Raw genomic sequence first — 26,022 nt, 5'->3', positions numbered from 1 at the left:
GAATCTCCAGTTTTCTTTATCTTAAGAACAGTCTGCTAACAAAGTTAAAAGATTCATTCACCTCAGAGGCTATTTTGTATTCTTTCCTCTCAGTCCTTTAATATTTACATATATACTTTGAATGATTGTAACTCACTGTAGTCCCTAAATATTGTATTTTGTGTTCTAAAAGAAGTTAGCATATTATAGTCTATTTCCTATTACTTTATAGTCATAAATTTTTTTTAAAGTGAAATCCTCATGCTTTTCCATTGAAAAATTCTGCCATATTCATAACTGTTCTTCTGTTTTTGAGTTGGTATACTATATTGTATACCATATACAATGTAGTATATGGTAGAGTATACCATATACAAGTATACTATACTTCAAAACTTGTGTTTTTGAAGAGGTATACTATATTGACGTTTAAAGTATGCTACTTTGAATTTTCTTTGGCTTGGAGATGAGTGGGTGGGGAATCAGCTTTCTATAAAATACATGTTGTTTAAATGCCCTAAATATTCCTCTTGACTTTGGATAGCTGCGACATTCTCTATGAACTCTGGCCTTATTCTTTCAGCTTCTTTGGTTTAGGGAAGGAGGAGATACGATAGAAATTTGAAAGGAAGAGCAAAACAGTAAACTGTCTCCTGCTTCTTAAATTTTTTTTCCTGTAGAGAAATAGAAAATAAGTTTATGGTTAATTTTTGAGCAGATAATACATATTGACACAGTGGGAATGATGAAATTTCTTCCTGGAAACTCAAGGTAGGAACCTGCTGTATGTCAGTACTGTAACTATTACTGGCTTAGGACTTTGTTCGTGTGTTTTAACCCCTAATCACATTTTTTCAGGTGTTACAGTTTGTTTTTATTTAGGACTTTTTTTTCTTTTAAAACTTTGAGTTGTAGAACTACTTAATTGATGGGCAGTCCTTAAGAAGCAGCATACTGATAGCCCAGTTTACTTGAAAGATTTAAGACAGCCTATTAACAGGAAAGGCATGGTCATGCACGTGTGCCAAGTCGCTTCAGCTGTGTCCAACTCTTTGTGACCCCATGGACTGTAGTCCCTCAGGCTCCTCTGTCCGTGGGATTCTCCAGGCAAGAACACTGAAGGGGGTTGTCATGCCCTTCTCCAAGGGATCTTCCCCACCCAAGGATCAAACCTGCATCTCTTATGTCTCCTCCATTGGCAGGAGTTCTTTACCACTAGCACCACCTGGGAAGCCCCAGGACATGGTCATTTACTCACAAATGAGATGAGATCTTCAGGTTTAAGTGATTCAGTGTGAATCACTAGTGCATGATGGAAAGGGATCACAATGCCGTCGGGACTGATTTCTTTCTCAACAGAACTAGACATACTCATCTTTGAGGAAAGTTGATAATGTCTTAAACCTGATATCTAATTATGGTATTTCTAAATAGGAAAATTGCACACCACTTTTTTGCCCTAAATTTTAAAAATTATGGTAAAATACGCATAACATGAAATTTAGCCATTTTTAAGTGTACAGTTAAGTACATTCATATTGTTGTGCAACCATTACCACCATCTGTCTCCAGGACTCTCTTCATTCTTGCAAAATTGAAATTCTATACTCACTGGACAATAACTCCCTATTTCCCCTTCCTCCAGCTCCTGGAAACCACCATTCTACTTTGTCTCTGTAATTTTGAGTACTCTAGGTAACTCATGTAAGTGAGATCATACAATTTTTGTTAGTTTGTTTTTGTGACTGACTTATTTCACTTAGCATAAAGTCCTCAGAGTTCATATATGCTGTAGTATGTGTCAGAAATTTCTCCTATAAGACTGATTTCTTAAATTCCATTGTATGTCATTCATATATCAGTGGACACTTCTGTGTTTTAACTGTTGTGAATAATGCTGCTATGAACATGAGTGTACAGATATCTATTTAGGATCCTGCTTTCAGTTGTTTTGGGCATATAACCAGAAGTGGAATTGGCTAGATCAGATGGTAATTCTATTTTTAATTTTTTTGATGATCCACCATGCTGTTTTCTATAGTGTTTGTGCCATTTTACATTCCTACCAACAGTTCACGAAGGCTCCCGTTCCTCCACATTTGCCACACACCATATTTGATGCTCTTCCTTTAGTAGGCAGAAACATTAGTCTTGTTATTTACACTCCTTTACAGTCATACATGGCATAATTAGGAATTGAGTTTCGGCTACTGTGAAAACCCAAGATGTGTGTTATGAACAATTACAGATATTATCATTCACACTGTTAAGTGCTGATTTAGTGGGTATAAGAAAGATTTGAACCTTGTTGCATTCTTAGACTGCAAGAAAAAATTTTCAGAAGAGAATGGCAGTTCAGTAAGGTGATGGAAGGAAATGTTTTGCTCTATCTAGCTCATTACACTTTTGAGAGCTTTCTTCTGGAGCAGAGTAACATCGAAATGTTAGCTGCTCTATTGCTTCTTTCACGTTATCTTATAATGACGAGGAACGGACCCTGGCTCACCAATAGTTTAATTTCTTAAAAAGGCCTAATTCACTAGCATGTGTAAATGTGAGTTGTCGAATCTAAAACACACAAATGAGAATAAAATAAGGCTGTTCTTATATACGACTGGTCTCCTGCCGTAAGGCTTATGTGTATTCTCAGAATGTGTTTCTTGCCCTTCTTTGTGTAGGAGGAAAAAAACTGCGCTAGAGGATAAATGGAGTCTATTTGCTGGTGTTTGTTTCTTTTAGAACTAGTGTGATATTAGAATGTATTTTTCAAGTTCATTCATTCATTTAAAGATATTCATCATGTCTCTTTATGCCCGGAAGTTCATAACAAAACTTTTCAAGACAAATGTCCTGTAGTTTAGGCCTTACAGCTTTTTGTTTAAAGTTGTTATCTCTGAGTTGTTTTATAGAAGAGTGTGTAGGGGATTCCCTAGTGGCTCAGATGGTAAATAATCTGGTGCAATGTGGGAGACCCAGGTTTGATCCCTGGGTTGGGAAGATCCCCTGGAGAAGGAAATGGCAACCCACTCCAGTGTTCTTGCCTGGGACATCCCATGGACAGAGGAGCCTGGCAGGTATAGTCCACGGGATCGCAAAGAGTTGGACACGACTGAGCACACACACATGTTCATGTGTAGAGGATAGAAGAGAGCAGAAACTGTCATTTTTGTTTTGGGTGGTTTAATAGACTAATAAGTTCCTTTTATGTTATTTTAATTTTTTACGTTCTTGAAGCCAAATTCCTGAAATTTACCAGTGTCATCTCAGTGAATATAACCTGCTTGTATGGTGCATACAGTTACAATAGTATGTCATTGTAATTACCAATAGTAATTACCATTCTTTGTGCAAAGTACTAGATATAGAAAAATACAAATGAATGCATTAATAATAGATAATGTTTCTTTGTTGCAAAGTTTTTTTAAAATTATGGTTTCACTAGGACTATTTTGATTTTCTGTTTCTTTTTGTAGAAGTTTCACTAAGCTGAATTTTTCTAGGAATTTTTTTATTGTAAATTTTCAAGTTTATTGGTATAAAAGTCTTTACATTTTGCTTTTAAAATGTTTTTGATGTTTGGAGGATTTGCTGTTTTGTCTTTATCAATCATAATTTTGGTTATTTTTGTTCTTTTTTCACGTTGTTTAGTCTTGCCTAGCATTCATTAATTTTACTCTTTTAAAAGAACTAATTTTTAACTTTGTTGATTTCCTTTCTTGTATTTTAGTTTCTGTGTCATTCGTTTCTGCTCTTTTTTGTTTCCATCCTTTACTTTCAAAGGTTTGATTTGCTCCCCTTTCACATTTTTTGAAATAGATGACTAGTTATTTGATTTTCAAACTGCCTTTTATAGCTGTAAATTTTCTCTGCTCACCTCAAATTTGGTAAATAATGTTTTTTATCATTTAGTTAAAAATTTAATTTTCCTTATTGCTCCCTAAATTGCCACTGTGATTACTTCTTCAATCCATAGCTTATTTAGAGATTTATTTCTCAATTTCAAAATGTCTGGAGATTTTCTAGTTGCCTTTTGTTAGTGATTTCTAGCTTAATTGCTTTATGGTCAGAAATCAGTCTGTATGTTTTCAGCCTTTTGCAAATTATTTGAGACTTACATTTTGGCTTAGTATGTAGTAAAGTTTGGAAATATATGTATATATTTGAAAAGAATATATTATGGTGGTTGGTGCAATGAAATTTATAGATCAGTTCATGAAGTTTTTAAATCTACTTTTCAAAGCTTCTATATCCCTTTATTATTTTTTTTTCCCAGTACTTAACTTGTCCCTTGTTTGGCCGATGGTAGCCCCTTCAACTTGGCTCCTGAGTCTTCACTCTATGACTTTAACAGTGTTTTTGATAGCTTTCATGCTGTCTGAAATACAAGATGCTCTAGGCTCATTTTGTGGATTTGTTGTCTTAGATCTGGAATATGCCATTTCTTCAAGAAGTCCTGGTTTCTTTTAATGAGAAATGTTGTTTAGAGACCACAGACTGGGTGCTGGCGTCTGGTTGCTACTGACTTGATTATTTCTTCTCTGGGCTATCTTGCTATTTCTTGTAATTGATTTATAATGAGTTAGTTTCAAGTGTACAGCAAAGTGGTTCAGTCACACACACACACACACACACTCAATACATATGTATATTCTTTTTCAGATTCTTTTCCTTTATAGGTTATTACAAGATATTGAATATAGTTCCCTGTGCTATACAGTAGGTCCTTGTTTACTTATTTTATGTATCGCAGTGTGCAGATGGTAATCCTAAGTCCTCATCTCCTCCTTCCCACTGTCCCCTTTGGAAACCATAAGTTTGTTTTCAGTTTCTGTGAGCTTGTTTTGTAAATAAGTTCATTTGTATTTTGCTATTTCTGTTCTTTTCCAAGGCAAAACTTTCAATAACACAGTATCATTTCCAAGGCAAACCATTCAATATCACGGTAATCCAAGTTGCTGCCCCAACCAGTAATGCTGAAGAAGCTGCAGTTGAATGGTTCTATGAAGACCTACAAGACCTTCTAGAACTAACACCCAAAAAATATGTCCTTTTCATGGTAGGGGACTGGAATGCAAAAGTAGGAAATCAAGAAACACCTGCAGTAACAGGCAAATTTGGTCTTGGAGTATAGAATGAAGTGGGGCAAAGGCTAATAGAGTTTTGCCAAGAGAACACACTGGTCATAGCAAACACCCTCTTCCAACAATACCAGAGAAGACTGTACACTTGGACATCACCAGATGATCAACACCGAAATCAGATTGATTATATTCTTTGCAGCCAAAGATGGAGAAGCTCTATTCAGTCAGCAAAAACAAGACTGGGAGCTGACTGTGGCTCAGAACATGAACTCCTTATTGCCAACTTCAGACTTAAATTTGAAGAAAGTAGGGAAAACCACTAGATCATTCAGGTATGACATAAATAAATCCCTTACAACTATACAGCGGAAGAGACAAATACATTCAAGGGATTAGATCTGATAGACAGAGTGCCTGAAGAACATATGGCTGGAGATTCATGACATTGTACAGGAGGCAGTGATCAAGACCATCCCTAAGAAAAAGAAATGCAAAAGGCAAAATGCTTGTCTGAGGAGGCCTTACAAACAGTTATGAAAAGAAGAGAAGGGAAAGGCAAAGGAGAAAAGGAAAGATACACCCATTTGAATGCAGAGTTCCAAAGAATAGCAAGGAGAGATAAGAAAACCTTCCTCAGGGATCAGTGCAAAAAATAAAGGAATACAATAGAATGGGAAAGACTAGAGATTTCTTCAAGAAAATTAGAGCTACCAAGGGAACTTTTCATGCAAAGACGAGCACAATAAAGGACAGAAATGGTATGGACCTAACAGAAGCAAAGGTATAAAGAAGACGTGGCAAGAATACAAAGAACTATACAAAAAAGATCTTCATGACCCAGATAACCACAATGGTGTGATCACTCACCTAGAGCCAGACATCCTGGAATATGAAGTCGGGAAGCATCACTATGAACAGAGCTAATGGAGATGATGGAATTCCGGTTGAGCTATTTCAATCCTAAAAGATGATGCTGTGAAAGTGCTGCAGTCAATATGCCAGCAAATTTGAAAGCTCAGCAGTAGTCACAGGACTGGAAAAGGTCAGTTTTCATTCTAATCCCAAAGAAAGGCAATGCCAAAGAATGCTCAAACTACTGCACAATTGCACTCATCTCACATGATAGCAAAATAATGCTCAAAATTCTCCAAACCAGGCTTCAACAGTACGTGAACAATGAGATTCCAGATGTTCAAGCTGGATTTAGAAAAGGCAGAGGAACAAGAGATCAAATTGCCAATGTCTGTTGGATCATCAAAAAAGCAAGAGAGTTCCAGAAAAACAACTATTTCTGCTTTATTGACTATGCCAAAGCCTTCGACTGTGTGAATCACAACAAACTGTGGAAAATTCTTAAAGAGATGGGACTACCAGACCACCTGACCTGCCTCCTGAGAAATCTGTATGCAGGTCAGGAAGCAACAGTTAGAACTGGACATGGAACAACAGACTGGTTCCAAATCAGAAAAGGAGTACGTCAAGGCTGTATATTGTCACCCTGCTTATTTAACTTCTATGCAGAGTACATCATGAGAAATACTGGGCTGGATGAAGCACAAGCTGGAATCAAGATTGGTAGGAAAAATATCAATAACTTCAGATATGCAGATGACACTACACTTATGGCAGAAAGCAAAGAAAAACTAAAGAGCCTCTGATGAAACTGAAAGAGGAGAGTGAAAAAGCTGACTTAAAATTCAACATTCAGAAAACTAAGATCATGGCATCTGGTCCCAGCATTTCATGGCAAATAGATGGGGAAACAGTGGAAGCAGTGAGAGACTTTGTTTTTTTAAACTCCAAAATCACTGCAGATGGTGATTGCAGCCATGAAATTAAAAGACGTTTGCTCCTTGGAAGAAAAGTTATGACCAACCTAGACAGCATGTTAAAAAGCAGAGACATTACTTTGCCAAGAAAGTTCCGTCTTGTCAAGGCTATGGTTTTTCCGATAATCATGTGTGGATGTGAGAGTTGGACTGTGAAGAAAGCTGAGCGTCGAAGAATTGATGCTTTTGCACTGTGGTGCTGGAGAAGACTCTTGAGAGTCTCTTGGACTGCAAGGAGATCCAACCGGTCTATCCTAAAGGAAATCAGTCCTGGATATTCATTGGAAGGACTGATGCTGAAGCTGAAACTCCAATACTTTGGCCACCTAATGCAAAGAACCGACTCATTTGAAAAGATCCTGATGCTGGGAAAGATTGAAGGTGGGAGGAGACAGGGATGACAGAGGATGAAATGGTTTGATGACTTCACCGACTAAATGGACATGAGTTTGAGTAAACTCCCGGAGTTGGTGATGGACAGGGAGGCCTGGCATGCTGCAATCTATGGGTCGCAAAGAGTCGGACACCACTGAGAGTCGGACACCACTGAGCGACTGAACTAAAGTGAACTGATTTCTTTTAAAACACATAGAGCTACATAGTTTGCTTTGGAATGATTTTTTCTTGCCTTCAAGTTTTAAAGGGGAAATAGCAATGTATAGTAATAAAGGGGAAATAGGAATGTACAGTAAGGGAGGTCTTAGTGCAGCTCTCTGCAGGTTGGCTTGATATCTCTAGGGAAGCTTAAATGACTTTGAATTATGTTCTGTCATTCATAAATAATTTCTTCTCTGTATCCAACTCTGCAAAATGTCCAGGGTTTTATATATATGATAGAATCTTACTGTAACCAGTTTATCTTCAAACTAGAAAATTAATTTTCTAATCTATTCCTCTTCCATACCCATTTTTAAGAAAAATCATAAGCTGTACAATAATTTAATATTACTTCAGTTGTTCCTTTTTACTTTATTCTTTTGTAGAATTCTATATCAATTTGAAAGATAATTGAACTAGTTTTGTTTGTGACTAAATCTAAAAGCAAATAAATGAACCTAAAAAACAGTATAAACCTCAGTTCAAAATAGACTGTTTAAGAAGCCCTTTAGATTGTAAATGTTTACAAAAGACTCCTTGTTACTCTTTGCTCGTACTAATTGGGTTTATTTCTGTGTTTTCCTTCTGGTAGTTACTGTTTTTTTCAATATAAAGGGGCATAGAAGGACTTTTGGGGAAGAGTAGGGGGCACTCTTGCTCCACCATCTGCAGAAATCTGGGTTTGATGTCTGCATGCGCTGCTGCAGGTACATCCCGCACATTCCTTCGTCATAAGGCTCATTACATAGTAGTATGCTAGTCAGTATTTACTCATAGTAGTATTTTGCTGTCTTTTAGCTAGGACAGGATGTTTATTCTTTATATGTCCAGAATCTAGAACAGTGTCTCTTATGCGACAAGAAGTAAATATTTAATGAATGTGTTTTGAGTCCTACAAAGGACATATAAAATGATGGTGAAGCAACAATAGATATTAAGGGTTTATAAACCATATATTTTATGAATTATGTATATTAGTGGTTGGTCCAGACATAATGGGAGATGGAATTTGTTTTGTTGTTGTTCAATCGCTAAGTTGTGTCCAACTCTTTGTGACCCTGTGGACTGCAGCACACCAGAATTCCCTGCCCTTCACTATCTCCAGAGTTTGCTCAAACTCATATCCATTGAGTCAGTGATGCCATCCAACCATCTCATCCTCTGCTGCTCCCTTCTCCTCCTGCCTTCAATATTTCCCAGCATCAGGGTGTTTTCCAATGAGTCAGTTCTTTGCATCAGGTGGCTAAAGTATTGGAGCTTCGGCATCAGTCCTTCCAATGAATATTCAGGGCTGATTCCTTTAGGATTGACTGGTTTGATCTCCTTGCAGTCCAAGGGACTCTCAAGAACCTTCTCCAGCACCACAGTTCAAAAGCATCAATTCCTCGGCAGTCAGCCTTCTTTATGGTCCAACTCTTACATCTGTACATGACTACTGGAAAAACCATAGCTTTGAGTATATGGAGCTTTGTTTTGTCTCCTGTCAGAAATTTGGTAGTAGTGGTTTCCTGGTTTTCCTCTGGGCGAAGTGCTTACAGTATCATTTTGTCTGTACTTCACATCAACAGTATGTATTTTGTAAAGCAACAAATCAAGAAAATCTTTACTATCTTTTTCTTTGTGCTTTTTATTAGTAATACCGTTGTCACTTGTATGGACTGAAAAGGTCTCCCAGACCTGATGCCATCGTGTATGTGTGTAGGCTCCCCCAATCCAACAAGCAATTAACTCTTCGACAGCACCAGTACGTCAGAATTCTCCTGATTTCTAATTCTGCGTACCTGGAAATAGAGTCGGATTCCAGGGGAAAGGGCTCGGTCCCACAGGCCCATTCTCCACTTCAGATGCAGTTGCACGTCCAAGTCGTTATCTGAACTTCTGGCTGTAGTCAGAGGTTCCCACTCCCCATTGTTGGGTTTGACTGGTTTGCTAGAATGGCTCACAGAACTCGAAAATACGTTGACTTACTAGATTACTGATGTGCTGTAAATGAATATCTAAGGATATGAATCAGCAGCCAGATGAACATGTACACAGCACAGGGTCCTGAACGAAGGAGTTTCTGTTCTTGTGAAGCTTGGGGCTCAGCATGGTAGCATGGCAGAGTCTGTTTCCCAGAGGTGGAAGCTCTCTGGAAAACAAGGGGTCCAAAAAGCTGTTCTTTGGAGTGCTTATGGAGGCATTATTACATAGTAATGATTGACTAAATCACTGGCCAATGGTAGTTGATTCAACCTCAAGCCCTTCTCTCCTCCCTGAAGATCAAGGGGTGGGACTGAAAGTTCCAACCCACTGTTCACATGGTCGCTTCTCCTGGCAAACAGCCCCTACCCTTGGGTGAGATCCAAAAGTCACCTTCCCGGAAGAGTTTTCAGGGACTGAGGACAAGAGATCAAGTATTATCTGCCACCACCCCCCTTTTTTGTGCTCAGAAAGTTCCAAAGGTTTTAGGAGCCTTGAACAAGGAACGGTGGATGAAGACCAAATATATCTGAAATACACACATGTATACATCTGTCTAAAAGAGTGCATCTAGTTGAACTGTTTAATGAATTTGCCAAATCAGAGATATAAAAAGTATTTGGACGCCTTTCTAGTTCAGAATTTAACTAATTGATTGGGCTTTAATGTGTTGTTAGGCAGTCATTAGATAAATGCAAACTAGATTATAGTGACTTTATGAAATAGACACACATGTGAAAGCGGCTCAGTCACTGCCGACTCTTTGCAATCCCAGGGACTGTAGCCTGCCAGACTCCTCTGTCAGTGGAATTTTCCAGACAAGAATACGTGAGTGGATTGCCATTCCCTTCTCCAGGGGATCTTTCCAACCCAGGGATCGCCCGGGTCTCCTGCATTGCATTCATATTCTTTACTGTCTGAGCCACCAGGGAAGCCTCATGTTTGTGAAATGAGGTACTTTTAATGAGGGTATTCTAGGAGGGGCAGTGCTTGAAAATGCGTATATACCTCATACTCCAGAGAAATCCAGATAAGAGGAATCATCTAGATTTTTTCTCTCCTTTCAACTTTATATCTTTAGGTAATTTACCATGCCTTTCTCTTTTCCAAGACATGGTCTGACAGCTCAGACTATTTCTTCTCTCTGTGTGTCTCCCTGACACACCTTTCTCATCTCTCGCCCTAGGGTTGTACAGCCACAGTAGGGTAATTTGCCTTTTACACTCTAACCATGCTTCCCTCTTGCCCTTTCCAGCTTTTTGCTTGCCTCTCAGTCTTCCATTAGAACCATCACTATCATTCTTGTTGTTATATTTAGAATGGAAAACATCTTAACATAATTCATAGGTGCCAAAGTGTGAATACATTTCATGAAAAATATGTACTACACTGTTTTGAAAGCCATTTGGATAAGCTGCTCTAATAAAGCAATCGTGTGTGTGTGTGTGCAAGTGTGCACACGCACATATATATATTTCAAGCTGCTTATGAATTACATGTTGGTGCTAGCTTTTTGGGATGTCACATTTGTATCATTAATTTCTCATTATATTAGACTTTCCTTTAGGATTTAATCTACTATAAATACTCTACGTTAGTTCAGACTAACTAGACCAAATTACTCTTACTTGCAGTCTTTTTTTAAAAATCAAATTGGCAATGAATGAGGTTAAGATTATTGAATTTAATCCTAGTTTCCAGTGATAAGAAGGCAGTGCTAATCTTTAGATGTATGGTGTGTTCATTGATAGGCATTGTTGCTTTTTACAACTTAAGCATTTAACAAAACAAAATAGCGTCCTGTGAAATAGGAGCCACAATCTAATCTATACAACTTGTAACTGCCTTCGGAGACAGCCATCATTCAACAGTGCCAAGAAGTTGTTATGGTTAAATGACATCTGTTAAAGTCATTAGTCTTGCTTAGTAGATGCTCCTTCATTTTTTCTGTGACTGGAATAACAGTTCAAGCCCAAAATAGAGAAGATTTTTATACATTTTTTTTCCTCTAGGAACTCTGTTAGTTTAAGGGTAGACAGTGAGGCACCAGTGCCCCCAAACGATATCTAGAGTACTGATAACAAAGGAACAAGAGAGGGAGCAGAGTCTTTAAACTTTGAATCCAGCTATCATGTTTAAATTAGGATGCAGGCCTAGCTTTAGCTTGGCAGTTTGGAGAAAGAAGTCTTCAGGATTGTGATGCACCGTACCTTTTTACAAAAAACTTAGACATTCTTTTTGGTTATAGAAGCAACATGCACTGTTTAGAAAGAGTTAAAATAGGAGACTGCCTTTCTTCTCTTCAAGGCTGTTCCCTAGAGCCTACTGCCACTAGGTCTGCGTTTAATCACTGTTTTAACTTTTAAAAATGTACTTTTTATTCTCAGATTAGCTTTAAACTCTTAAAAGAGGGGGAAACGGGGGAAACAAGTCTGCTTATACTTTAAGCTTCCAGTCAATCACCCTCTGGGGATTTTTCATTATACATTTTCAGTTATAGTCTTTGATTTCAAAGAAAATACTAAGAACTTGTTTCTTGACATGTTAGTAGCATCTCACCTCCCTAGTTTCATCTGTGAGGAATTTAGGGCAATTATTTTTCTTTTCCTGCTCCCTTTCTAATTTATTTTTTCTTAAAGTATAATTGATTTACAATATTATATTAGGTTCAGGTATTGTTGTTCACTTGCTAAGTTGTGTCTGACTCTTTTGTGACCCTATGGACTGTGGCTTTCCAGGCTCCTCTGTCCATGGGATTTCTCAGGGAAGAATACTAGAGTGGGTTTCCATTTTCTTCTCCAGGGGCTATTCCCAACCAAGGGATCGAACCTGTATCTCCTGCATTGGCAGGCAGATTCTTTACCACTGAGCCACAGGGGAAGCGCCCAGATTCAGGATACAGCATAGTGATTCAGTATTTTACAGATTCTATTCCATCCTGGGTTATTATAGACAATGGCTATAATCCTCTATGCTATACAGTATATCCTTGTTGTGTAGTTTGTATCTGTTAAACCCAAACCACTAACTTGGTTTTTCTCCCTTACCTCTCCCCTTTGACAACCGCAGATTTGTTTTCTGTATCTGTGAGTCTGTTTCTGTTTTACATGAAGATTTATTTGTATTATTTTTCAGATTCCACACATAAGTGATGTTACACAGTGTTTGTCTTTCTCTGACATTTCAATAAGCAAGATATTCTCTAGGTTCATCCATTTTACTGCAGATGGCAGAATTTCATCCTTTTTATGGCTAAGTAACATTTCAATGTGTGTGTGTATATGTGTGTATATATATGTGTGTATATATAGAGAGAGAAAGATTAAGATACAGATATATATATATATATCATGTATATAGATAGATATATAATCTCATATAAACATCCATTCGTCTGTTTATGGGCACTTAAGTTGCTTCCATATCTTGGCTGTTATAAGTAATGCCGCAATGAACATGGGAGTGCGTGTATCTTTTCAAATTAGTATTTTTATTTTCTTTGGATATATATTCAGGAATGGGATTGCTGAATCATATAGTTGTTCCATTTTTAGTTTTTTGAGGAACCTCCATACTCTTTTTCGTAGTGACTACACCAGTTTACATTCTCACGAGCCGTGGGAATAAAAGAGTTCCCTTTTCTCCACATCCTCATCTGCATTTGTAATTTGTGGGGGTTTTTGGTAATAGCCATTCTGACAGATTCTGAGATGATATTTTGTTGTGGTTTTGATTTGCAGCCATTCCTCTGATGATTTGCAGTGTTCAGCATGTTTTCATGTGCCAGTTGGCCATCTGTATGTCTTTTTTGGAAAAATGTCTATTCAGGTCTTCTGCTCAGTTTTTAATTGGATGGTATTATTTTTTGTGGTATTGAGTTGTATGAGCTTTTTAACCCTTTATTGATCATATCATTTACAAAGAATCTCTCCCATTCTGTAGGCTGTCTTTTCCTTTTGTCAGTGGTTTCCTTTTCTGTGCATAAGCTTTTTAAATTTAATTAGGTCCCATTTGTTTATTTTTGCTTCTATTTCCTTTGCCTTGAGAGACACATCCAAAAAATACTGCTATGATTTATGTCAAAGAGTGTTCTGCCTATGTTTTCTTCTTGGAGTTTTATGGGTTTTGGTCTAACATCAGGATCTTTAATCCACTTTGAGTTTTTTGGGGTTTTTTTGTATATGGTGTAAGGAAATATTCTGATTTTATTCTTTTACATGTAGCTGTCTAGTTTTCCCAGCACCATTTATTGAATAGATTGTCTTCTCCCTATTGTATATTCTTGCCTCCTTTGTTGTGTTAATTGACTGCAGTTGACTGGGTTTATTTATGGGCTCCCTATTCTGTTCTGTTGATTTATGTGTTTGTTTTGGTGGCAATACCATACTGTTTTGATTACTGTAGCTTTTTAGTATAGTCTGAAGTCAGGGAGCATGATACCTTCAGCTTTGGTCTTCTTTCTCAAAATTGTTTTAGCTTTTTATATAGAGTGATTTTGTTTTTACATAAAATAATTATATTGAGTAGATCTGAAAATTGAAAAGCAAAAATTGGGATTTATTCATTCTCTAAATATTGATTCTTTAATATTGAATACCCCAGAGCTCTGTACTCTGTCCTCTTTTCTGCCTACACTGATTCCCAAGGAGATCTCACTAGTCTCATAGTTTTAAATTCCATCTGTATGCTGACTCTCAGTTTACATTTCTACCCTGACTTCTTAACCTCACAGTCATAGGTCTAACTATATCCAATTGATATCTCTATTCAGATGTCTAACTAGTGTCTCACAGTAAATATATCCAAAAGGAGCTGTGATATTCAGCCCTTTCTTCGTCAAGTCTTCCTATAATGTACTCAACATATGTTAGTGGTAGTTTCATTCTTCTTGTTGCTCAGGACACAGACCATCTAGGTCTTACTCCCCCACACATACTTCTGTCTGTCTCTCTCATTAAATTCACATCCTATATCTGTTCATTAACAGATCCTTTTAATTCCATATTCAAAATACTTAAATAATTTAACACTATTTGCCACATTGCTTGCTGCTGTTCTGGCACACGGCTGCATTATATAGCAGTGGTCTTCCCGTTGCTAATGTTTTCTCAGCCAGTAGCCAGAGTAATCCTGCATAAGTCAGATTCTGTTACTTCTCTGCTCTCTTTTCAACAGATAACTTCCCATCTCGTTCAGAGTGTAAGTAAGCCGGAGTCCTTCTGTCTTATGAGGCTGTTGGCGATTTGGAACATAGTTATCTTTCTGTTCTTATTACCCATTGCTCTTTTCCTTATTCCACTCGCCATATTAGTCTTCTTGATGTTCTTTATCTTATTTTTTTAATATTTTATCTTTATTCTGTACTCTCACCTTTTGCATTATAAAGTACCATTTGTATTGTTTTGGGTGTGTGCCTATAAACTACATAATGTGAATTTTGCTTTGTTAACCAATTCAAAAACCTTTTTCTGTTTTTTTTAATCTTCTGGCCATGCTGCTCAGCATGTGGGATCTTATTCCCCAACCAGGTGTCAAACTCACATCCACTACGTTGGAAGCACCAAGAAAGGCTGTCTTTGCTGCTCTTTAAGCGTGCCTCATGCTCCTGCCTTAGGGTCTTTGTGTTTGCTGTCTCCTCTTCTGCCTGGAAGGGTCTTCTAGATACTTGAGCAGCTCACCCCCTCAGTTACTGAGATCTTGACTCAGATTCGTTCTTATCTAAAATTCTCCCTATTACTGTACATGTCATATAATTGCTCCCTTCCTAATTTTTCTTCTCCACACTGATTACTATCTAATAAACAATATATTTTCATTATTAGTTTTAAAAAACTCTTGTCAGGCCAGGTTCATTGAGGAGAACAAATCACTATAGATACTTAAAGCAAAAGGAAAACTAGTAAGGGGATTTAGATTCTTAAAACTTATTGGGAAAGCTGTAGGTGTGGAGCTTGAAAGACTGTTCTCAGCTTTCACTGCTGCTGCTGCTATGGCTTGCGGGTAGTGCCAGCATAGGGAGCTGGCAGGGGAGCATTCGGTGATTACTGTAAAACCTCATATCTGTCACAGTCCAGGTGTCTACTGCATTCAGAAGAATGGCTTTGTTTCTGTCTCTCTTCTGCCTTCCAAACGCTGTGTAAATGCATTGCATTTGCAGAATGTGAACACATACAGAATTCTGGGATTAAAGATTTGTAAAATGGAGTTCTCATCCTTTTAGCTTTTGTGGAAGAGAAGATACAGAGGAGCATACGGAAGGTGGTGAGAATGAACAATGAGATAAATATATCTATGTCTATATGGATAAGATATGAATACACGCATACTTATTTTATCAGTCAGTGTTCTCCGGAGAAACAGAACGAATTAGATAAACGTATATACAGAAAGAAAGAGGGGAAGAAAGAGATGGATTTATTTTAAGGAATTGGCTCACGTGCTTGTGGGGGCTGGCAAGCCTGAAATTGCAGGGCAGGTTGCAAAGTCCCTGGGTGACGTTCACTCTCCTTGATATCCTATAAGTTAAATATTGATATAAAGTTAAGAGTAATTAACTACTATGATGTAAAGTCAGTGTATCTTATGTTATATGATAAGAAGAGAGAAGAAACCAGTGATTTGATAAATATACACAGCATATATAACATACCATATACAACCTTCATAATAAAATAAGGAAAAAATACTCAAAACAATTATAATTCTCACTTCTGTAACTGGTAATGTAGTGGGATCTGAGATTTATAGATTCCTTCTTCCACTACACTTTTTGTATTCCTTTGCCCTCAGCATGCACCTCAGATAGCCATAGTTCTTTATGGTAGAGTGACCCAGACTTTTGTTTCTGAAGGGTTTGAGTCAGTTGTAGTCCTGCCTAGGTTGGGCTATTGAAGTTTTCTGTTGAATTTAATCAGAAGACATGGCAGTACTAAGAGATGCCCTTAGGGATTTCCAGTAACCAGACATACTCTTCTTAGCACCATTGTGGCATTGTAGTCCATTTCCCCTTGATAATTAGTCAGTTACCCAGGCCAGCAGAGTAAGTTCCTTCTTTGCCCACTGATTCAGAAGCACGGGAAGCTTAAGGTGGCCAGGTGACTGGCTTAACTTCCAGTTCAGTGGAAGCATTCCTTCCTTTGGGACTGAGACCTCCAGACCAGCAGAGCAAAGGTCATGGGAAGAGGAGACAGAAGCATTTTACTAGTGAGTGGTGCTGGGAAAGCGTGACAGCCGCATGTAAATCAGTGAAGTTAGAGCACATCCTCACACCATACACTAAAGTAAACTCAAAATGGCTTGAAGACTTCAATGTAAGACATGACACCATTAAACTCCTAGAAGAGAATATAGGCAAAACATCCTCTGACATAAATGTTACCAATGTTTTCTTAGGTCAGTCTCCCAAGACTATAGAAATAAAAGCAAAAATAAACAACTGGAGCCTAATCAAACTTGTAAGCTCTTGCACAGCAAAGGAAACCATAAATAAAGTAAAAAGACAACATAGAGACTAGGGAAAATACTTGTGAACAATTCGACCAAAAAGGGCCTAGTTTCTAAAGTATACAAACAGCTGATAACAACTCAGTAACAAAAAACCGACCCGAACAAAAATGAGAAGAAGACCTAAATAGACATTTCTCCAAAGAAGGCATACAGATGGCCAATAGGCACTGAAAAAATGCTCATCATCACTAAGTATGAGAAATGCAAATCGAAACTACAATGAGGTACCATCTCATGCTGGTCAGATTGACCATTATTTTTAAAAAGTCTACAAATAAGAAACGCTGGAGAGGATGTGGAGAAAAGGGAACCCACCTACACTGTTGGTGAGAATGTAAGTTGCTGTAGCCACTATGGAAAACAGTATGGAGGTTCCTCAGAAAACTGAAAATAGAATTACCATGTGATCCAGGGATCCTACTCCTGGATATATGTCTGGAGAAAACTCTAATTACATTTTACAGTAGCCAAGACATGGAAGCAACCTAAATGTCCATCTGCTGATGAATGGGTAAAGAAGATGTGGTATATATACACGATAGAGCACTGCTTAGCTGTAAAAAAGAATGAAATAATGCCATTTGCAGCATCATGGATGGGCCTAAAGATTATCATGCTAAGTGAAGTAAGTCAGAAAGAGAAAGGAATATGATGCCACCTATATGTGAAATCTAAAATAGGGCATGAACTTACGAAACAGAAACAGACTCAGATACAGAAAACAAACTTAGGTTACTAAAGGGGGAGAGGGAGTGGGGGACAGATAAATGAGGAGTCTGAGCTTAGCAGATACAAACTACTTTATATAAAATAGATAAACAGCAAGGTCCTGCTGGATAGCAGAAGGAGTATAGTCAGCGTCCTCTAATAAGCCATAACAGAAAAGAATGTGTGTGTGTGTGTGTGTATTTATATGTGAATCACTTTGCTGTACACCAGAAACTAACACAACATTGTGATAATAAATCAAAATTTTTGCTTGTGGGCCATTAAGTGATGTCACTTGTTTCCTCCTTTGATTCTTGGACCTGTGAATCTTGGGTATGCAAGAAGCAGCACCATATATTGGACGTTCATAGCACATGGAACTTTTGGGGGGTCTTTGCCCAGGCGTGCAAGGTATTGCCACCTGGCTGGTGTTCTGGCTGAGTCTTCAAAAGGTCATGCTACTGTTCTATCAAACCAGTTGTTTTAGGATGATAGAGATTATAGTAAGACCAGTGAATTCCCTAGGCCATTGCCACACTTTTTTTTTTTTTTCCGCTGTGAAATGAGTTCCTTGATCAGCAGCGCTTTGTAGAATAGAAGGAAGTAGATAAGGCATTCTGTAAGTCTGTGGATAGTAGTTTTGGCAGAAGCATTTTGTGCAGGAAAGGCAAATCTATATACAGAGTAAGTATCTGTTTCATCTAGAATAAAGCACTGCCCCTCCCATGATAGTGTGTTAATTGCCAAGTCTTGTCTGACTCTTTGTGACCCCATGGACTGTAGCCCTCCAGGCTCCAGCTCCTCTGTCCGTAGAATTCTCCAGGCAAGAATACTGGAGTGTGTTGCCATTCCCTTCTCCAGGGGATCTTCCTGACCCAGGGATCGAACCTGGGTCTCCCCCACTGCAGCCAGATTGTTTACCATCTGAGCCACCAGGGGAGACAGAAGTCCAGTGTAACCAACTTGTCACAGGTAGCTGGCTGATCACCCCAGGGAACAGTGCCATATTGGGGACCCAGTGTAGGTCTCTGTTGCAGGCAGATTTGGCACTCAGCAGTGGCAGTAGCCAAATTTGTCTTGGTAAGTGGAGGGTCATACTGCTGAGCCCATGTATAACCTTCATCCCTTCCACCATGGCAACTTCGTGAACCCATTGGACAATGACAGCGTTGGCTGGAGAAAGATGCTGACTCGTATCCACAGGATGGTCGTCCTGTATTTATATTTCGCTGCAGCTTTTTATACTTGCAAAAACAAGAAAATGATTTGGAACTCCAAGAAATGACTAGAAATCTACATATTTCTCAGTTTTAATTTTGTTAATTGCTTTAAGAAAGAATTATTATTAGAGACTTCTGGATATATATAATTACTATAGGAGTTCATCTTGGAGGCTTTGTTAGTTAAAAAGCTCAAAGGAAAAGACTTGTGAAGGCATAATTCTAACACTATTAAAAATAAAAATAAGTATAAAAATAATAGATGTTCATTGTAAAAATGAAACATTCAGAAGCACAAAGTTTTTTTCTATATTATGTTCTCTCATTAAATTGTCCTCTCCTAAACTGTTTCTATTTATATTCTATTCACAAAAGTGTTTGAGAACATCTGTTTTCCTACATTTGTGCCAACATCAGATGGTAGCATACTTTTTAGTATTTGCCAATGTAATAATGAGAAAGAATCTAATTTTATTTCCTCAATTATAAGTAGGTTTAGGCGTCTTTTCAAATTTTGAACAGTCTCATATATTTAACCTGGCTCTTGCTTTTCCTCTTCACTTGGAATAGTGTCGTTCATTTTTTTCTGAACTTTTACCACTCTTCAAGGCCCACGTCAAAATCTGTTTCTCCATTATTGATGTTTCCTGATAAGCTCAGCCTAAAATGATATCTGCATCCTTATATACTTGATGTTTTATTTTCCACTTATCACAGTTTTATACCAGAACTAACGTGTATGGTTTTCTTCTTCTAGGATTTCCAAGTTTACAGGATGGCTAAACATTAATGGGAAGAGAAGTGTAAGCCTATCTTCTTTCACTATGGAGGCAAGTTTGGCAGATGGAGAACCTGACCGAATTTTGGTGAGTGATTCAAATACAGCATAATAAGGTACTACCATCTATCTTGGGAAGTGTTTGATTTAAGCCATCGTTTTATTTTTAAAATGTATTTAAAACGAACTTCCAAAAAAGTTGATATAAAAATTATAGGTAGTTTAAAGCTTGTTGAAGCATAACCCAGTGTCCTGCCACTTCCACCCTGTCTCCTACCTCTTTTTCCTTGTTTTCCTGGCCATATAGTAAGATATATTGATAGAATAGTTGGTGTTCATGTTTTCCTCAAGAAATTTTGTCTTATTGAAATCAAGAGGTTATTCACAATTGAAAAAATTAAATGCCCGGAAATCTTAAATTGTGCAGCTGGGGACAGAATGAAAGAATTAAGATTTAATTCTTAATATATGTTGCCATACATACTCTTTCTATAGAAGTGTGAAGATTTAATAAGTATTGCTGCCTGTGATTGAATTGTATTCTGAAATTAAAACACTTATGTATGGGTGGTGGTTATAAGTGTACCTTCTCCAATAAGTAAAAAAATAAAAATAAAAATTAACCAGTGGGGTAAATTAAATGATGCTTTGTCACGCATAGAGACATTTTGCTCAAGGATCATTTCATTTTCATTTTTTCTGTTGCAGTTTTAAAGATGCCATTAAATACTGATTTATAGACTCTTTATTAGAAATGTTTGTACTACCTAAAGTCAAGGTGCCAGTGGGTAAAATGTAGCCAGCTGATAGCTCTGTGGCTTGTTAGGTGGTAGATTCTTTGACAGAGTTACAATATTGGAATAATGCAGAGGCCAGCTTTTCTTTCATACTGCTGTGAAGTTGAAAGTCACTACTATATTGAGATGTTTGTGAATTTTAATTTAGTGCATGTTCTTTGTTCAGGCTCCAATGTAGGATCAGTAATGATTGACAGCAAAATGCAGTTTCGCTTACTTGCGTTAACTTGGTCCCACCCTTTCCTGAATTTCTGGTCCAAACTTGTTTCTTTAATGGTCAAAAAAAGTTAAACTTTAAAATGATAGCTTCTTAATAGAGAATAAAATGGACATGGACAGAACTTGGTTTATGAAGAAGGTTATCGTAACGATTTTAAATGGAAAACTGATGGTAGGTTATTTTGTTTTTACTGTCTTCAAAAAAAAAAGATGAAAGCCTTTCTTGGAACATACTATTTACTTTATCATAAATAGTTTCTTATTTAAAGCTAATGGACTTCCTGAAGGTTTATTTTTGGCTAAAATATTTTAAATCTTTTGGTTATGATATATAAATATCAGTAATAGCAATTGCTGTTTTCTGAGTATACACTTTTTCTGACTGTCTTCACAACAGTCATTAAAGGTAAATATTTGCTTATCCTCACTTTTAAAGACAAGGAAATAGGCTCAGGGAGGTTGATTATGTTCTCTAAAAGCTACATCTTAAATGATGCAACTGAGATCTATCTCTAAACATTTTCCTTTGCCACTAACATGTTGATTACATCATACCTGTCTTTCTGGATAGAATTGCTTAAAATTTATTGTTATCTTTTTAAACTTAGTATCCAAGTAGATAGTATTAAATTCTATACCAGAATGTCTGCACTGTACTGTTAAAGTTTTATTCATTTTTTATTCTTATTTCTATTGATATTGAGAGGTTAGAGCAAGTTACTTAAATTAACGCAATGAGATCAATTTTCTTCTTATTCTTCATTGTTTCTTCGGTGAAATATTGTAGCTTATTTTAGAAACAGTAATACCACTGATTTCAGTATGAACTGCTGAAATTTTCTCTATTCGAAACTAATCTTGAGGTCCACTTTGAGTTATCTATTAATGAAATATCACCTTTGAACTGCATGGCCTAAGCTAGTTAGTTTAGATTTAAGAGAGGTGGATAAGAACATGGGCTTTGTAGATACTTGGTTGTGTGTTAAAATCTGAGCTCTGTCACTTAGCTACATTCTCAGGGTTTCCAATTCTCCTCAGGTTTGAAATAAAGATTAGTAGTACTATCTACTTAATATTTACTTGGATTTTAATTGAGATAATGTATCTATAAAATGCCTTTTTCCACATCTGTGCACATTATAAATACCCCGTAAATAAAAGCTACTATGGTTATTGTTAATATAACTATTAATATTCAGCCTTTTCTCCAAAAAGATAAATATTTAGAGGCAGAAGACGCAACAAAACACATTTTTAAAAGTCCTGCGCTGTTGAGTAATTTGGGATTTGCACTTTCTCTAAATCTCATTTTTACTGTTTAAAATATTGAGGCAAATATTCTACTTCAATGAAAAATACATAAACAAGAATGCTCATCCTGCCTACTTGACAGGGACAATATGATCTAGTGAAACCAGAAAGTTCTTTGAAAATATAAAGCAACATATCAGTATGTGGTGGCAGTGTTGTATAAAACCTTATTGTGTGTACTAATTTTTAAAATAGTATTAGTTAGCTTCTTTTGAGTGCAGTCTTTGTGCAAAGTGCTGTGGCCAGTGAAGGGGATGTTAAGAGAGATAAAATGTAGTCTGTCTGAATTATGTTTATTTTGAGAAGACTAGATAGAGGGATGGATAGATAAGGCAGTAATAAGCATTTACTCAGTGTCAAATGAGGGACATAAGGCATAGTTACACAAGTTGTGAAAATTGGGTGGTTGCTGTACACTGGGGTAGTTAGAAAAGGTTTCTTAAGAGAATACAAACTGTGAATAGGGTATAGGGGTCATGGGATTGAAAATGAGCAAGGAGAGCATTCTAGGAAGGGAGGATGGCAAGAGGCAAGGCTAAAAGCGAAATTAATTGCACAGGGTTTATTCAGGGGAAACGCATAGAGAAATTGGAAGGTAATATTGTTTACTCCTTGGAAGGAAAGTTATGACCAACCTAGACAGCATATTAAAAGCAGAGACATTACTTTGTCAAGAAAGGTCCATCTAGTCAAGGCTATGGTTTTTCCACTAGTCATGTATGGATGTGAGAGTTGGACTATAAAGAAAGATTGATGCTTTTTTCTATAAAGAAGAATTAATGCTTTTGAACTGTGGATTGGAGAAGACTCTTGAGAGTCCCTTGGACTGCAAGGAGATCAACCAGTCCATCCTAAAGGAGATCAGTCCTGGGTGTTCATCGGAAGGAATGATGTTGAAGCTGAAACTCCAATATTTTGTTCACCTGATGTGAAGAGCTGACTCATTTGAAAAGACCCTGATGCTGAGAAAGATTGAGGGCAGGAGGAGATGGGGACGACAGAGGATGAGATGTTTGGATGGCATCACCGACTCAATGGACGTGGGTTTGAGTAAACTCCAGCAGTTGGTAATGGACAGAGAGACCTGATATGCTGCAGTCCATGGGGTCACAAAGAGTCAGACACGACTGAGCGACTGAAATGAACTGAATGTTGTTTATAAGAATAATGATCAATGTGGCAGATAGAGACCAAACTTATGGAAGTCTTGAGTGCCAGACCAGGGATTTTGAACTTGATTCTGTAGACAGTGGTATGTCACTGAATAGTTTTATGAAAGTGGACAGGATGAATCTGGAGCCGCAGGATATGAGATGATTTAGAAGAGAGAGAGATACAGGTACTGATTGAGACTACTTGTAGTCTTAGTGAAGGTGGTGAAAGCTGGGACTCAGTTGACTTTAGTGTCCACTTATTTGGTTTTCTTCTCCTACATGAGATTATGCTTCCTATTTAAAAAAAATTCATTTGCTTATTTATTGTTTATAGTTCTGTTTTTGTGGTAGTGTTTTATGTCTTAGGTAGTAAATACTAAAAAATATGAATTCAATCTTTATACTAAATATACTTCTGAACACGTTTACATTTAATATATGTATTAAAATATTTTGTAAAAGGGCAGAACTCATAACACTTTGGAAATTAACCACTGAGAAATCCTTTAAATGCAGGGGTCAAATATTTATTAATAGATTGAGGTAAACCAAATAAGTGAAGTAGATTAAAAAAATTCCTTACATTAAGTAAAGTCCTGTCTTTTGACTATCTTGTATACTATGCTATTATCAGAGGAAAATAAGTTATAAAGTCTATTAAGGTCAAGATCTTTTGTTGTATTAAAAATTGATTATATAAATGACTTTTTAGAAGAGAATAAAAATTTAAAAACATGTAGAAATCTTTGTAGTATTATTAGGAATTCTCAGTTGAGAAACTCTTAAGATTCTACTTTAAATTGGACACTTTGAGTCACATGTTTTCTGAAGTGGAAAGAATGGTGAAGATGATTTAGCTCAGTAATTCTTAGAATGTAGTAAATGAGTAAGTATCTTCTTGAGGGGCCTACAGATGACCCAGCTTCCTGAAACTTAGAGTTTAATATTTACTAGATGAATTTTTACTGATTACTATGATTTAGTGCTCATAAAGTAAAATTGATATTTTATTAGCATTTACTGAGCACTTTAAATCATATTCTAAGAAGCATGGCTACTATATATATGTAACATTTGACGACATACAGCTTGTGTATATGGCATGTAAATTAATGAAATTGCCTATTTTTGGTAACATTAAGTATTATTTTTGATCAGGTCATAGGTTTTAAAGGTTATTATTTTTTTCTCTTGTTTAAATGTTTGGAGATGGGTTGGGGTGGAGCGTCTGACACTTGATACGGAGCCATGGTTCTTTGGTATCTGCGATTCAACAGACCACTGATCTGTAGCACTTCAGTATTTAGTGTTGAACTGCCTGCAAGTGGAGCTGTATAGTTCACACCCTCGTATTCAAGGGTCAGCCGTACCATTAATTTAGTTTCTTCATTGCCATTATTGATTTAGTATATTGTATGTTTTCGTTTGGGGGCTTCCCTGGTATCTCAGATGGTAAACAATCTGCAATGAGGGAGACCTGGGTTTGGTCCCTGGATTGGAAAGATCTCCTGGATTTATAAGTACAGTATTTTTGGTGCACAGTTTCTCAATAACTGACCTTTAAGACATTTATGCATTCAAGTCTAATGATAAAGTATCCACATGTCAATTAATCCTCATAAAGTATTCTTGTACAATGGCACTTGGTTGTTATTAGATCCCCCTTCTCAGCCCTAAGTGGAAATGAGGGAGAAAGGCTGTGAAGTTTCTTATCTATAATAAATGGGTCACCAAATTTGGTACATATGCTCATCTAATATTTGAATACCCTTTGAGACCTGCCTAAGTGTTTCCTAATGCTTGTATACTTCAGGATTGCCTCGTAGAGGCCTTTTCTTTTCAACTTTAACAAAGATTGTGCTATCAGCAGAGCCTTTTGCAAACCTCTGAGTCCTGTGGCTACTTCTCCCCCTTAGTCTTTATGGGAGACTGTTAGAGATCGTTTAGTCCAATAGTCTGTCTAACGTAACGGTTCTGTCCACAGTACCCCCTGACTGAGGTCATCCAGCCTCGGCATGAAGTCACGTAGTTATAGGAAGCTCCGCTTCTCAGAAGGCACCTCAAGTCATTGTGCTGGTTCCCTTGCTGCTCCAGGTTACCACAAATGTAGTCTTAAAGTAGCAGTAACCGATTATCTTAGAGCTCTGGATATTAGAAGTCCAAAAGCAAGATGTTGTGTTCATTCTGGAGGCTCTGAGGGGACTGTCCGTTTCTTTTTGTTGAAACCTGGAGGTAGCAGTCTTTCATTGACTCGTGGCTTCCTCCTCCCATTCAGCCTCTGGCCTTTGTTGTCACACCTCCTGCTACACTCACCTTCTTCTCTCCTTCTTGTCAGGACCCTTGGAATTCCTTTGGGTCCACTCAGGTAATCCAGAGTAATTGCTCTATCTCAAGATTTTTAACTTAATCACATCTGCAGAGTCCTTTGCCTCATGTAAAGTAACATTCACAGATCCTAAGGCTTCTAAACAGTCACAGATTCTAATATCTTTTTTTTTTTGGAAGCTGAGCTTGTAGGATTTTAGTTTCCTGACCAGGGATTGAGCCCTTGGCAGTGTGAGCACACAGTCCTAACCACTGGATTGCCAGGGAATTCCTGGGATGTGGACATTTTTGGGAGGCCATTATTCTACCCACCATCGTCATAGTACTAACCTCTGGTGCATCCCAGCCTAGTGAAGTGGGCCCTATTGCCAAATAATCCAAAATCAGGTAGTCTGGTGGGGCATCTCACCTAAGGAATTGCCAGTTAGATTAAGCTCCTAAATTAGGTAAATTCTTAGGTGGCAGAGATCTTCTTATGTAAAATAATAAAATAACTAGACATTTTAGTCACCAATGTATTACCTACATACTCATTGTCTTTTATATTAAAATAGCT

At 37.3% G+C, this 26,022-nt stretch overlaps 1 protein-coding gene across 6 annotated transcripts in view; it reads left to right on the top strand.

Annotated features, from left to right (window-relative positions):
- Window positions 1-26,022, top strand: part of OSBPL8 (oxysterol binding protein like 8) — a 166,368-nt gene that overhangs the window by 45,613 nt on the left and 94,733 nt on the right. For 3 of the 6 annotated variants that reach the window (XM_061415563.1, XM_061415561.1, XM_061415562.1), the window contains exon 2: window positions 19,640-19,748. In XM_061415563.1, the coding sequence (XP_061271547.1) occupies window positions 19,707-19,748 (42 nt within the window). In that variant the 5' untranslated portion in view covers window positions 19,640-19,706. The other 3 variants (XM_061415565.1, XM_061415567.1, XM_061415568.1) reach the window with 3 other exon arrangements.

This window comes from Bos javanicus, chromosome 5 (genome assembly GCF_032452875.1).
Source record: "Bos javanicus breed banteng chromosome 5, ARS-OSU_banteng_1.0, whole genome shotgun sequence".
NCBI classification, from domain to species: Eukaryota; Metazoa; Chordata; class Mammalia; order Artiodactyla; family Bovidae; genus Bos; species Bos javanicus.
Note: the sequence above shows the minus strand (reverse complement) of the source record. Positions and strands in the feature narration are given on the sequence as shown.